This window comes from Dermochelys coriacea, chromosome 1 (genome assembly GCF_009764565.3).
Source record: "Dermochelys coriacea isolate rDerCor1 chromosome 1, rDerCor1.pri.v4, whole genome shotgun sequence".
Taxonomy (NCBI): Eukaryota; Metazoa; Chordata; order Testudines; family Dermochelyidae; genus Dermochelys; species Dermochelys coriacea.
The window spans coordinates 346,728,884-346,743,897 of record NC_050068.2 but is presented as its reverse complement, the minus strand read 5'-3'; the positions used below and the strand labels follow the sequence as shown (position 1 = coordinate 346,743,897).

Below are 15,014 nucleotides of genomic sequence, written 5' to 3'. Positions count from 1 at the left end.
TAAAAAAAATACGCTGGTCTAAAGGAATTCTCTCCATAATAGCTATGCCCTTAATACAAGAGTGTATAAGATACAGTGTTGTCAAAGGTCTGGCAAACACACATTAATTGCAAGATTTTGCGCTGTGAGTTCTTCCAAATGTCAACATTATTTACAAAAGTCCATCAAATTCTGCTCTTTTCGTCCAAAAATGACATACTAAGGCCAGTTGGTTTTAAGGTTAGTGGCCAAATTACTGCCTGGGTTATATCTGGTAAACCAGTACATTGTCAGGAATGTGTTCAGCTCCTGCTATTTTGCTTTATTTCTAGTGGGTTATTATTGTTATTTATTTAAAAAAAATCAGTGCCACCCTCATCCCACAAACAGCAGGGTTGGGAACCAGCTCTGTCCATGTCATGGCAGCTCTAATTTGCAGTTACGGCAAGAAAGCTTTCATTGTAGCAGAAGATATTCTTGTTAATTACAACCAAACAGCCAGGTCTTCTAATCTACACACCTATTTATTCTCTTGATGGGTATGGTTAGTGGCATTATGCTAAACAAATCACATTACTAACAACTCTCCACTCCCGAGGCTCACCTCACTGTAGAGTGGGGTAAGTAAAATGACAATTTGTGCCACAAAGACATTTTTTCTCTTCACACAATTATTGATGTGCTACTCCACAAAAGTAAGTTAAGATGTTGCAAATGCCATCTTTCTCACTGTGTGACAAGCATATCGTATGCCGAGATCTTTCAATCTTAAATCTTGTTGTAACAGCTTTTATGACACAAATTATTTCCACTGCCTACCCATCAAGCTGGTAATGAAACTAGAGGGTGTCATGAAAATTGCAATTCAAAATGCATCATCTGTGTTGACTGGGGCGGGGGATGGGAAGGTGGAAGTGAGAGAAGAGAGAAAAGGGGTAAAGAAGTGTTCATTTACCTCACACACTTGTAAAGTGTGTCAGCAATAAAGTAATATCTGATTGCGGTGACAAGCCAACAGAATCACTAAAGATGAACAGCCAGAACTACATGCCATGGTAAAGTGGTCACTTTGTACAGCACATTATAATAATAGTTGTCTTTCTCTATCATAATAAAGTGGTTGATGACTTTATGCAACATGCTTTCTGGAGCTATTTACACAGTAGTTATTAATTGCCAGTAAATTCATTAAACAAAGATTTTAAATGCAGAGCAAAAGCTCCTTGTCAAATGAAGAAGAAAAAAGTACAGCATATAAATTAGCAATCAGTGTTTCTTCCGACGTAAAGGAGACGGGGGAAATAAAATGTTGTTAATAAAAATAATCTAATTCATTTATTGATATTGGCTCATACAGCATCATACAGTAGTAATTTGAATATATGTATCCCCTTTCATCCAAGGATTTCAAAGCACACAACAAATCTTAATTAATATATTCTTGCCACATATAGGGATTTATTTTTTAAGACTTGTAAAGATAGGCTATTATAGAATCATAGAAATGTAGGGCTGGAAAGGACCATGACAGCTCATCAAGCCCAGTCCTCTACATTGAAGCAGGACCAAGTATATGGAGACCTTTCCAGTCAGGTATTTGTCTAACCTGTTTTTAAAAGCCTCCAATGATGGGGAATTCCACAATCTCCCTTGGAAGCCTATTCCAGAGCTTAACTATCCTTATGGTTAGAAAGTTTTCTCCAGTATCTAATCTAAATCATCCTTGCCGCAGATTAAGCCCATTACTTCTTGCCCTACCTTTAATGGACATGGAGAATATTTGATCACTGTCCTCTATAACAGCTCTTAACATATCTGAAGACTAACCAGGTCCCCACCTCACTCTTTTCTCAAGACTAAACATGCCCCATGTTTTTAATCTTTGCTCATAGGTCAAGTTTTCTAAACCTTTTATCATTTTCGTAGCTCTCCTCTGGACTCTCTCCAACATGTCCACATTTCTTTTTTAAACTGGTCCACCCAGAACTGGACACAGTACTCTAGCCTAGACCTCACCAGGGCAGAGCAGAGCAGGACAATTTCCTCCTTTGTCTTCTTACATACAACACTTCTGTTAATACACTCCAGAATGATATCAGGCTTTTTTGAAACTGTATTACACAGTTGACTCATATTCAATTCGTGGTCCACTATAACCCTAGATCCTTTTTAGCAGTACTACCACCTAGCCAGTTAGTCCCCATGTTGTAGTTACACACTTGATTTTTTTCTTCTTAAGTGTTGAACTTTACACTTCTCTTTATTGAATTTAATTTTGTTGATTTCAGAACAATTCCAAATTTGTCACAGTCATTTTGACTTCTAATCCTGTCCTCCAAAGTGTCTGCAAATCCTCCCAGCTTGGTGTCACCTACAAATTTTATAGGCATACTCTCCACTCCATTATCCAAGTCATTAATGAAAATACTGACTAGTACCAAACCCAGGACTGACCCCTGAAGATATGTCCTCCCAGTTTGACAGCAAACCATTGATAACTACTCTTTGACTATGGTCTTTCAACCAGCTACACATCCACCTTATCGTAATTTCATCTACACCACAATTCTAGTTTGTTTATGAGACTGTCATGTACGATTGTGCCAAACGCCTTACTAAAATCAAGATACATCACATCTACAGCTTCCCTGTTATTCACTAGGCCAGTGACCCTGTCAAAGATATATTACTTTATCTCTATTTTATGGTTGAAGAAATCGAGGCACAGAAACATTATGTAATTTGCTTAAAAGCAGTTAGCAAGCCATCAGCAGAGAGGAGAACAGAACTCTGGAGTTGACTCCCAGCTCTGATCACTAAACATGGCCACCTCTCTAGAGGTAGGAACACAAATTGAAAACCAATATCGGTGTGTTAGCCCTCCAGGGCAAGGAACATGCTTTACTTCACAACTCTGACACTGAAAAATAATAAATGTCCACAGCACTCAAACTTTGATGGCAATTGGGGGGTTTCAGTTCCTCTCATGATGAGGCCCAATGTTTATAAAGTGCTGCAAAAATTCACAGTAACATCAGTGATTTTTAATAGTGATATAAATAATGTTAAGAGATGGTGCTATTCTGAGGTCTGGTCTGCTACTGACTAGGGGAAAATCAGGCACAACAGAGAAGGGGGAATCCCATGTGAAAAACTAGAGGTGCAAGACAAGTTTGTAGGCTACCGCACGGTAAAAGAAATCTCATATTATTCTGCACTGACGATAAAAAGAAAATTAATCACTAAATCACAATGTGGAAAGGGTGAGATTAAAATTGAACAGCGCTGCAATAAGCCTCCTATTTCTAACTAACTCAGCTCAGATATTTTAAAACTTCCAACAGCCCTTGATGAGCTTTCAGCTGAGAATTTCTAATGTATTTTAATAATTGATGCTGCATCCTAGACCAGGGACTTAATTTGCAGTCCATAAGTTGTACCTGTTTATTGAGAAATTAGCTTACCATGCAGCACAGAAAATATTCCTCTGATTTTTATTAAACATAATGGACAATGAGTGATCAACAATTTGCCACAAGCTGTGAGTAAACTTTTCCCAGCCCTGATCAATTATAAATTACATTGTTTGATGCAAAAGGGGTCAAAACAAGCAAGTAAGCCCAGCAGGAGAGCAATCCAGCTTTAAGAGGTGAAGTGCACATCTTCTGTAAAGCTATCTAGAGATTTTTCACAGAAGAACATAAGAACAGCCATACTGGATCAGACCAGAGGTCCATCTAACTCAGTATCCTATCTTCCAACAGTGGCCAATGCCAGGTGCCCCAGAGGGAATGAAGAGAACAGGTAATCATCAAGTGATCCATCCCCTGTTGCCCATTTCCAGCTTCTGGCAAACAGAGCCCATCTTGGCTAATAGCCATTGATGGGGCTATCTTCCATGAATTTATCTAGGAGAATAACTTTACTGCAAGAACATCAATACATCATCACTGCTATGGTATTTCATCTCAGAAACAGAAACACCACTCCTCTCTACAAAACAAAACAACCCTCAACCCTCTCCAAGACAAACACAATTCAGGAAAGCACATTATGTTAACTTGCTCCATTTATTTGTATTTATAGATATATATATGAAATCTTACCTGAGTAATGGATGGAAGATGACAGTAATATTTCTTGCGCCTGGTTTGCAAACAAACTTTGATCCACCACCTTCGATTAAATTATCATCAGGACCTCCTTGAAAACAAAAACACACAAGAAGAGTTTTCTTACGAGATCTGAATGTACCCTTTCTAAAATTCATTAGCATCTTAAAATGACTTCAGGCTCCTCCCCTCCCTCAGCATGCATCATGAAAGGTCTGTAATTAAATGAACATATTTCAATTCTTCTGTTCTATTAGGATAAACTGGGCTTCTAATGTGTTACTTCTGACAGAAAGACAAAATAAAGACATGGATCACACCACCATTAATAAACATAAGAGACTGTATTCCTTCCTGGTTGTTAGAATAGTATGGGTTGAGAGTTGGCCTAGAGGATTGAGCACAGAATTAAGCATCAGTTAGACCCAGTATCAATTCCCATTGTTGAATCTGAATTGTGTGTGTCGTTGAACAAACCATCAACTGCCCTGTGCCTCACTTTACCCATCTATCTTTCTTAGATACTTATAAGGCCCCCTTTACCATAGTTCTGAAATTCTCATATATTATAAATGGATTTTATCCTCACAACACTCCTAGAAGTATTACTCCCATTTACGGATGAGGAACCGAGTTAAAGTCACTAGCCCAAGGTCACACAGGAAGTCTGTGGAAAACCAGTAAATAGAACCCGGGTCTCCCAAGTCCCAGGTTAGTGCCCCAACCACTGAACCATCCTTTCTCAAAAGAATGAGTGTCTCTATTGCTTGAGCTAACAACCAGGCTCTGGTCAACAGGGATAACACCACCTACCTTTAAGAGATATTTGGAAACTTAACTATAACATCTGGAAAGTGCTTTTGATCCTAGCATGAAAGGCTCTATAAAAGTGCAAAACATGATTGCAGGTAGGGACTTTTCACCCTGCTGCTGTTTCCTCAGGAGCTAGCTTGGTTTTTATGTTGTGTAGCTTATGATAGCATAACTATTATTCCTTTTTATTTTATTTTATTTGTGTAGCTCCATTGATTTTTTTAGATCTCTTATAAAGTCTTTTAAGAGTCAAACAATTTCCCACATTGTTTGACTCTTGTGACTTCTCTGCTGAGCTTCCAGGTACAGTACATGCAAAATCAGTGTTTTGCAATATAGCAGAAATAAACAGATCTGATTTGGCACATTCACTTGCATCAGTTAATCAATCCAAGGCCATCTCTTGGAAGGTACAGTATACACATACTTAGTGTGATTTACAGAGCTGAAATCTGGACTAAAGATCTTAAAATCAGAAATGAAACACCAGTCTTGTGTCGTTACATCTGTACCAAAGTTACTGCCACAGATAAATCCCACTATCAATTGGCTTTAAGCACAGATATCTAAAGAAAATAATGGTAAACTGGCATTTTATTACTCGACAGAGCCATTCATTCTGTGTGTCATATCTCTTGACCGCAACAAGACTACTCCTGTTGACCGTAAACAAAATGATGGGAGAGCAAGCTGGAGTCTATTCTGCCTCAAACATGAATGACAAAAAATTCTGACTGTGGAATCTTTGATCATTCAATATATTATATTACCCTATCGTCTTGGCCATTTTCCCAGTCACTCAGCACTGCTCACTTTGTGGTTGACAATGGAGTCTTAAACACAACCTTTTCCTCTTTTTTACTTCTAAGTGTTAGGCTCTAAGAACCTGGGATGAATCTAGCCCTAAGCAATCTAAGTCAAAAGTTGGGTTATGTTTGTAAGGATATTTTGGTGGTATTCTTGTAATGGCACAAAATATACATGAATCATCCATTAATTAAAAATAAATAATAAAGAGCCTAGTCACATTATTTTGATAGCCTCTTTCTCATCTACAATACTCTTTGACCTTCATATCCATCTCCCATGAGATGGAGGGAAGACTGAGTCTTGAAATGAGGGGGGAAAAGTGAGAACCAATGAATAAATGACTCATCTTCTTTTCAGAATGAAGTTTACATGCCTCAGTCCTTTGCCTAGTATCAAGTCACGCAAAAGCTCTACCACAGCTTGATCTATTTGGTCACTATGTTAACAATCTTAGTACAGAGATAAGGGACTAATCAGGTGAGAGATGCCAACTCCCTTTGCATCCTAGCAATGGACCATCCAGTTCAGTATTGCTATACAGAACAGTGTTTCTCAAACTTTTTGATACCAGGGACCGGCTTGTCACCTTCCTAAACTGCATCAGGGAGATCTCAGGGACTGGCACTGGTCCACGGATAGGTTGTCAAGAAACACTGCTATAGAACAATTTGCAACCCTGATATTGACTCAAAGAGATCCTCACAATGCCACTATTAGGTAGGTAAATGTTAAAATTCCAATTAAATACATAAGGAAACAGAGGGCTTGTCTACACTTCCAGCGCTGCAACTGACCTGCTGCAGTGCTTCGTGAAGACACCACCTATGCCAATTGGAGAGCTTCTCCCGTCAGAATAGGTACTCCACCTCCCTGAGAGGCAGTAGCTATGTCGATAGGAGAAGCTCTCCCATCAACATAGCACTATCTACACCAGGAGTTAGGTTGTGTCACTCAGGGGTATGGATTTTCCAATAGTTATACCGACTAAAAATTTGTAATTTAGACCAATGCTGAGATACACAGAAGTTAAGTGATTCTGAGTCAAGGGCAGAGCCCAGAGCAGACTTCAGGACTTGATCTGTAGGTTCCACTACACAGTATTTCTATGTTGAAAATCTTTGTCAGAGATATTTCTGTATGCTGTATTGTATGTTTTTTTATGCGATCATTAAAATGGGTGGGTGGGTAAATGAAGGAGTGAATTAATCACATAAACCAGGGGTATTTAGAGGTACTTAGAGTACTTTGATAAGTAAACTCAGCTCCCCATTTGTGTATATAAGTATTAACTGAAAAGTTAGGGCACATTAAGACATATGAAAATTTCTGTGTTAACAAGAGGATTCAATGAACACACACAACTAGCTAAGGATACACCGTTCATAAATATATTCTATTTCCAATTAAAGAAAGGACAGTTCTCAAAACATGAAATTGAAATGTTTATGCTCAAGCTAACTTAAAAAACCCCTCACAAATATGACAGAATTTAAATGTAGAAAGGAGAAAAAAAGTGCCAGTTATTCATTTCTCCCATTAACGTCTGACTCTGCATTTTCCAGTGGGGTCTGTCACTAACTGGCTTATTGAAGAACTCATCCAAGCATGAACTATTGAGGCATGAATTAGGAAATACAGGCTCAAATTAAGAAAAGGGTGTTATTCTTGTTACGTCAAGTCACCCTACACTAATCAATATTATTGACTGGGACGAACTTCATAGCAATCTATTTTATCTGCTTGAGCACATTATGCAACCAGAACTCAGGAAGAAGGATACGCTTTTTAATCTTCTCTGCTCCTAAACTTTCAATTAATAATAATAGATGCTCTGTACGTAGGTGGGAACTACAAAGAAAAGTAATTTTATTTATATTAAAATATTTTACCGGAAAGATACAATGATGTCCTAAATGTACAAAAACAGGCACACCGTTGCAACAAACCTTTCTATTACAATATACAACTGTCCTCATTCCCTTGGCCTCTCCTGGTGCTGTGACTTCCCACCTCTACTCTCTATCTGAACTTAGCTGGAGGCCAGCTATCAGTATAGACACATAGATACAACTACACTGTGAAAAACTGTGATTTGCACAGAAGAGTTTATTCCTGATTCCAAGCAGGAATAAGCTACATGGGTACATGCTGTGGCTTTCGGCTTTTTTGCCTGCATACGAAATGGGTACTCTTAATGCAGACTTTTTGTCTGTCTATACAAATGGTGCAGATCTGCAGTGCCTGGCCAATGATGGCTGAAATCCCGTTAGACAAAGGCCTTAGACTAAGCTCTTCAGAGCAGGGACGGTCTTTGTTTTGTAATACACTATATGCATCGCTGTGCCAACACAGTGTCCCATGCTCCTGGCTGCTCCACACCAGCAGAAGGTATCCGGTCATCCATCCTACAAAGGGTATGTCTACACGGAAAAATAAACCCAGGCAGCGAGTCGCAGAGCCCGGGTCTACAGATTCAGGCATGCACCACGGCACTGAAAATAATAGAGCAGATGTTCTTGCTTGGGCTGGAGCCTGGGCTCTGAAACCCATCCCCACCCTTGGTCTCAGAGCCGAAGCTCCAGCCCAATTGGCATCATCTACCCTGTTATTTTTAGTGCCATGGCATAAGTCCCACAAGCCGAGTTGGTAGACTTGGGCTCTGAGACTTACTGCGGAGAGCAGGGAGGTGGGCGGGTTTGCACACATACCCAAAGAAACCAGTGGCTTCCCAGTGGAATCCCTGACTGATACCAAGTTTAGGAGGTAGACAATAGAGAGAGACAATACCCCCCGCACATGTTAGCATGATCTTTGGTTGCTTTTTTTAAACTTGAAAATAGTTTGACAAGCAACTGCAATAGCCACATTTTACAGCAACCAGGAATGCCTTAAATGTGTTAAAAAAGAAAAGGAGGACTTTGGCACTTTCATCGGATGCATCCGATGAAGTGAGCTGTAGCTCACGAAAGCTTATGCTCAAATAAATTTGTTAGTTTCTAAGGTGCCACAAGTACTCCTTTTCTTTTTTGCGAATACAGACTAACACGGCTGCTACTCTGAAATCTGTTCTTAAACGTGTTGCAGCTCTTACAAGAAATACAACTGTTGCACTCATTTCTTCTCATGAGCACCAGCTGCTGATTTAATCTGCTGAGTAATAAGCTACAAGGGAAAAAAACTTGAGGTGAACTGAAATTTTTTCAAAGTTAATGATATCCTCATGCTGTGCCATCAGTGAAGTGTACCCACCTGAATATCTTTGTGGGTGGGAGTCAGAGATGTACTACTGTATTACTAATGTACCAAATGTTTCTGTAATGGAGCCTGAAATGTCATGCTACATAATGAGCAAACACAAGATATGAGCAGATTACTAAGAGAGCTAGAATCTCAGGATGCAAATGAATGAGCAGCAACAGCAATTCTCTGATTTTTTCCATTCTGTACTTCTCTTTGTAAGTAGTAGCTCCCATCAGGCATGTCCACTCCCAACACCCTGATCCCATGCTGCTTGGGTCTCAAAATGATTTATCTGGCTGATCACTGGGAAAATCTCTATGTGCCATAGTGACCCAGGGACCTCTCTTACTAGCCAGAGTGGTACAGACAGAAAACTTCTTCCTCACCCATTCAGCAGACAAGAGGACATAGGAAGAAGGCAGAGGAGACATTTTATTAAATAAAAGGCCAAGAGCCACTAAATCATATACCAAATTCCTGACATGGCTTGGAAATAGTCTCATAATCAGGTTACATCAGTACATGAGGAGCTCATGCTGTGAGGCAACGTTGTGATACTGTACCATGATTTCAGGGCTCTCTGCAACTCAGTTCTTTAAGAAGCTGCTCTCCAGCTTATCAAGACAGAGTGCCACTCCCCTCAAAGACTTACAAGTGTATGCACCCACTTAATGTACAGTACATGAGCAACACGTATTATATTAATAAAAATTATGATAATGCCTATGCTTAGCTCTTCTATGGCACCCTTCATCCAATAAACTCAAAGGTTTTGCAAATTAATTAAGCTTCACAAGAATCCCACAACTATTGCGATCTGCACTTTGCATATGATAACACTGAGGCAGAGAGAGATTTCTTATTTCTCCCAGGTCACAAAGGAATGAGAAGTCTAGAGTCTAAGTCGTGTTCCTTAACCACAAGACTGTCTTCCCTTAACAGTTAAAAAAAAATTATTTCTATACTTTGTACCTTTAGAAAACAATTGCTATTGTCTGTATCAGAATGAGAAAATTGTAACACCTGGTTGTCACTTATTAACTTTATTTCTCCCTATTCCAGGCTTTAATAACCACAAAAACTAATCATGAATAGCCCTGGTAAGAGCAAAACAATCATTGACAGGAGGGAAAGTTTCCCAATTACAGCCTACAGACACTCCTAATTGCTGACCTGTAACACTGCAGCTATTCTAATACCAGTCGTCACCTGAGCATGGATTGCCAGTTGTATGGTAGATGTAAGATCTGAACACATAACAATGCAAGAGCAGGTTGAAACCCTTGATCTTATTTCAGTGGTGTAATACTCTACATTTGAATTCAAGCTATCAAAGTTGAAATGTTGAAGGCAAAACTAAAACCAGACGTTCCTAATTCTGGGAGCTCCTAGTTCTCTTATCAGTACCAGTATTTTTAGCAAAAAGAAAAGGAGTACTTGTGGCACCTTAGAGACTAACAAATTTATTAGAGCATAAGCTTTCGTGAGCTACAGCTCACTTCATCGGATGCATTTGGGGGAAAAAACAGAGGGGAGATTGATATACACACACAGAGAACATGAAACAATGGGTTTATCATATACACTGTAAGGAGAAAGAAAAGGAGTACTTGTGGCACCTTAGAGACTAACAAATTTATTAGAGCATAAGCTTTCGTGAGTTACAGCTCACTTCATCGGATGCATCCGATGAAGTGAGCTGAAACTCACGAAAGCTTATGCTCTAATAAATTTGTTAGTCTCTAAGGTGCCACAAGTACTCCTTTTCTTTTTGAGAATACAGACTAACAGGGCTGCTACTCTGAAACTGTAAGGAGAGTGATCACTTAAGATAAGCCATCACCAGCGGGGGGGGGGGGGGGGGGGGGAGGAGGAAAACCTTTCATGGTGACAAGCAAGGTAGGCTATTTCCAGCAGTTAACAAGAATATCTGAGGAACAGTGGGGGGTGGGGGGGGGAGAAATAACATGGGGAAATAGTTTTACTTTGTGTAATGACTCTTCCATTCCCAGTCTCTATTCAAGCCTAAGTTAATTGTATCCAGTTTGCAAATTAATTCCAATTCAGCAGTCTCTCCTTGGAGTCTGTTTTTGAAGCTTTTTTTGTTGAAGTATAGCCACTCTTAGGTCTGTAATCAAGTGACCAGAGAGATTGAAGTGTTCTCCAACTGGTTTTTGAATGTTATAATTCTTGACGTCTGATTTGTGTCCATTCATTCTTTTACGTAGAGACTGTCCAGTTTGACCAATGTACATGGCAGAGGGGCATTGCTGGCACATGATGGCATATATCACATTGGTAGATGCGCAGGTGAACGAGCCTCTGATACTGTGGCTGATGTGATTAGGCCCTATGATGGTGTCCCCTGAATAGATATGTGGACAGAGTTGGCAACGGGCTTTGTTGCAAGGATAGGTTCCTGGATTAGTGGTTCTGTTGTGTGGTGTGTGGTTGCTGGTGAGTATTTGCTTCAGATTGGGGGGCTGTCTGTAAGCAAGGACTGGCCTGTCTCCCAAGATCTGTGAGAGAGATCAGCCACACTATCAGAGGCTCGTTCACCTGCGCATCTACCAATGTGATATATGCCATCATGTGCCAGCAATGCCCCTCTGCCATGTACATTGGTCAAACTGGACAGTCTCTACGTAAAAGAATGAATGGACACAAATCGGACGTCAAGAATTATAACATTCAAAAACCAGTTGGAGAACACTTCAATCTCTCTGGTCACTCGATTACAGACCTAAGAGTGGCTATCTTTCAACAAAAAAGCTTCAAAAACAGACTCCAAGGAGAGACTGCTGAATTGGAATTAATTTGCAAACTGGATACAATTAATTTAGGCTTGAATAGAGACTGGGAATGGATGAGTCATTACACAAAGTAAAACTATTTCCCCACGGTATTTCTCCCCCCCACCCAAACCCAGCCCCCACTGTTCCTCAGATATTCTTGTTAACTGCTGGAAATAGCCTACCTTGCTTGTCACCATGAAAGGTTTTCCTCCTTCCCTCCCCCTCCCCCCCCTCCCCCCCCCCCCCCCCCCCCGCTGCTGGTGATGGCTTATCTTAAGTGATCACTCTCCTTACAGTGTGTATGATAAACCCATTGTTTCATGTTCTCTGTGTGTGTATATCAATCTCCCCTCTGTTTTTTCTCCCAAATGCATCCGATGAAGTAAGCTGTAGCTCACGAAAGCTTATGCTCTAATAAATTTGTTAGTCTCTAAGGTGCCACAAGTACTCCTTTTCTTTTTGCGAATACAGACTAACACGGCTGCTATTCTGAAACCTGTCAGTATTTTTAGCGACTCTCTGCAGGTCTTCCTTTGCAAAGAAGATTAGCATTACAAGGCTTAAGTAATGACAGGCAGGAAAGGAGAGTGTTTTTTTTTTTCTTCCAATCAGCAGAAACTGGACATCCACCAAAAATTATCCTTCGTGTTGTACTGGATTTGCTGCTCTTTAAATTCATGTTTGAAGAGGAATTAGTCATTGCTCAAGCTCTTAGTTTATTCCTAGATGGCACTCAACACACCAGAGACGAGGTTGCTCAGCATCTTGCAAGATGCTCTCAGCATCTGGTAGGATCAATTCCTCTGGTAATAAGTAGGAAGAGGGTTTGTCTACTACAACAGTGGCGGGAAGCTCTTGCACTCTAATAAGAACACACTTTAAAAAAGTGCAATTTCTAGCTCTTATATAATGCTTTACAATATATCTGCAAAGCGTTATACACACATTACCCAATTAACTGCTCAGACACTATATCTGCCTTAAACCACCTCACCTTCAACCCAGATCCACTTCGTATTTTAATATAGAAAGCTTTCACTGTGCTCTGGTAAAGGGTAACCCTTTCCAAACCATCCCGTTTACTGAACAGGTCTCGCAAGCCAGCTATAATCAGCTGAGATATTGCTAACACCACGAGTAGTGATTGTGGGTTCCATTAACTTCATAGAGATGCAGAGGACCTATCCTACTTGCTCTCTTTGTTTCCATCCCCTTTGCCAGCATGGCACAACTCCACTGAATTCATCTATTATGGCAAACTTTCTATCAAAACAAGTTTTTAAGGCACATACCGAACAGGCTTTTGACACATCTCTATGAGCAAAGCTGCTTTCTTGCTAAGTCACTTCATGTTAATCTATGTGACCATAAAAAACAAACACCCCGCATCCCACCACCACCACGCTTGGAAGCCACAACAATTGAATGAACAATTTATCATGCAGATCACTCAAGCTTTCCCCCGCTTGAACGTAAGAACCAATCCAAACTCTAAAAAGGAAAGGGAACCAATTTAGCTGCTTCTGTCCTTTCTTGAAGTTCTTGATTACTTAAAAAGAAAAGGAGTACTTGTGGCCTTAGAGACTAACAAATTTATTTGTTAGTCTCTAAGGTGCCACAAGTACTCCTTTTCTTTTTGCGAATACAGACTAACACGGCTGCTACTCTGAAACCTTGGATTACTTAAGGATCAGCTGATACAGATATGTAACTTCAGGAGGTGCATGTCCAGCCTCAAAGTGTAGAAATAAAAATGCCCATTGGTATGAAAATTTCTATAGCTACCTAGACAACAGCTGCTGCACAGATACTGCCAGCAGCAAAGCAGATTCTTATAAAACAGATGACAATGAGAAAGACCAGTGGCTGATCTCTGTTACTGCATAGCAACACATGTGTTCATTGTTTAACTGTATGATTCCAAACTTATTTTTCTATTAAAATCTGCAAGTCTGGGTTCCTCTTTTGCATTTCTGCTCTTTACAACACAACTAACTTATCACTGCCTTCATTAAAAGGAGTGTGCAGACTCCCATGAAAAGGTTCCTTAATTCCATTCTTAACACAATGGTTCAAGGCCAAAAATCCTATTTGTTTACTCTTAAACAAATGTTTAAGGTATTAGATAGGGGACAGTCATCCTATCAAACTACTACTATTTAATGTTACGAATTAGAAAAGTAAACACCCCATAAATTTAGAGAATTGTGATAGACAATCGTGTGGCAGATTTTCCTGCCCCATATCACTTTCATATTCTTTTCTAGACACTCATAGGGAATGATTGAGGAAAAAGATACAGGAAGTTCAGGTACAAATAGTTTTCACCTGCAGTGTCTGGTTAACAAAGGTGACATGGTTAGATTCTTAATCATTAGTTGATGGTCTCCTGACCTATCGCCAAAGGGAAATGGGTGGCTCTTTTCCTGGCACCTAACCAGCATCTTTCCAGCTAACTGACTAGCTAGGGTATTTCTAAAGTGGTTACTATGTTAGGAAACACCAACTAATACACATAATACTGCAAAGTGTCTTGTCAGCAACATGGGCTATCGCGAACATATTAAACCTGTTTTCCACTACCTGTACTGGCCCACCAAAGAATAATTAATCAAGTTCAAGTCTTTATTTTCAAGGTGCTCCACGGGCTAGGCCTAGGATATCTAAAAGATAAACTAAAGCTCTGAGATGAAAACTGTGATTGATATCTTCACTTCTCTGGCACAATGCAGCTTTCTACCGTAAGAGATCTCATCTGTGTAAGAGAAAAGAGCTTTCTCCAGGGCTGACCTAAGACTGTGGTATGAACTCCCACAGAAACTAAGGACCATCACAAACCACATTGCGCAAGGTGCATTTCTTTTACTTGAATTCTCTAATGTGCACAGAGCAATACATATATTGAAACAACTTTACCAAAACAAAACACTTCACTACACACACTTCTCCCACTTGGTACAGGGTAAGAGAACAAAAGATTGGCCAGAAAGGTTGAAGTGTTCTCCTACCAATTTTTGAATGTTATGATTCCTGATGTCAGATTTGTGTCCATTTATTCTTTTGCATAGAGACTGTCTGGTTTGGCCAATGTACATGGCAGAGGGGCATAAGGAATCATAACATTCAAAAACTGTTAGGAGAACACTTCAACCTCTCTGGCCACTCAGTAAAAGATTTAAGGGTAGAAATTTTGCAACAGAAAAGCTTCAAAAACAGACTCCAATGAGAAACTGCTGAACTTGAATTAATATGCAAACTAGATACC

General features: G+C 39.8%; 1 protein-coding gene across 1 annotated transcript in view; it reads right to left on the bottom strand.

The window, feature by feature from the left end:
• Positions 1-15,014, bottom strand: part of EXOC4 (exocyst complex component 4) — a 596,962-nt gene that overhangs the window by 312,424 nt on the left and 269,524 nt on the right. The window contains 1 exon segment of the mRNA XM_038412510.2: positions 4,086-4,182. Within this exon segment, the coding sequence (XP_038268438.1) occupies positions 4,086-4,182 (97 nt within the window).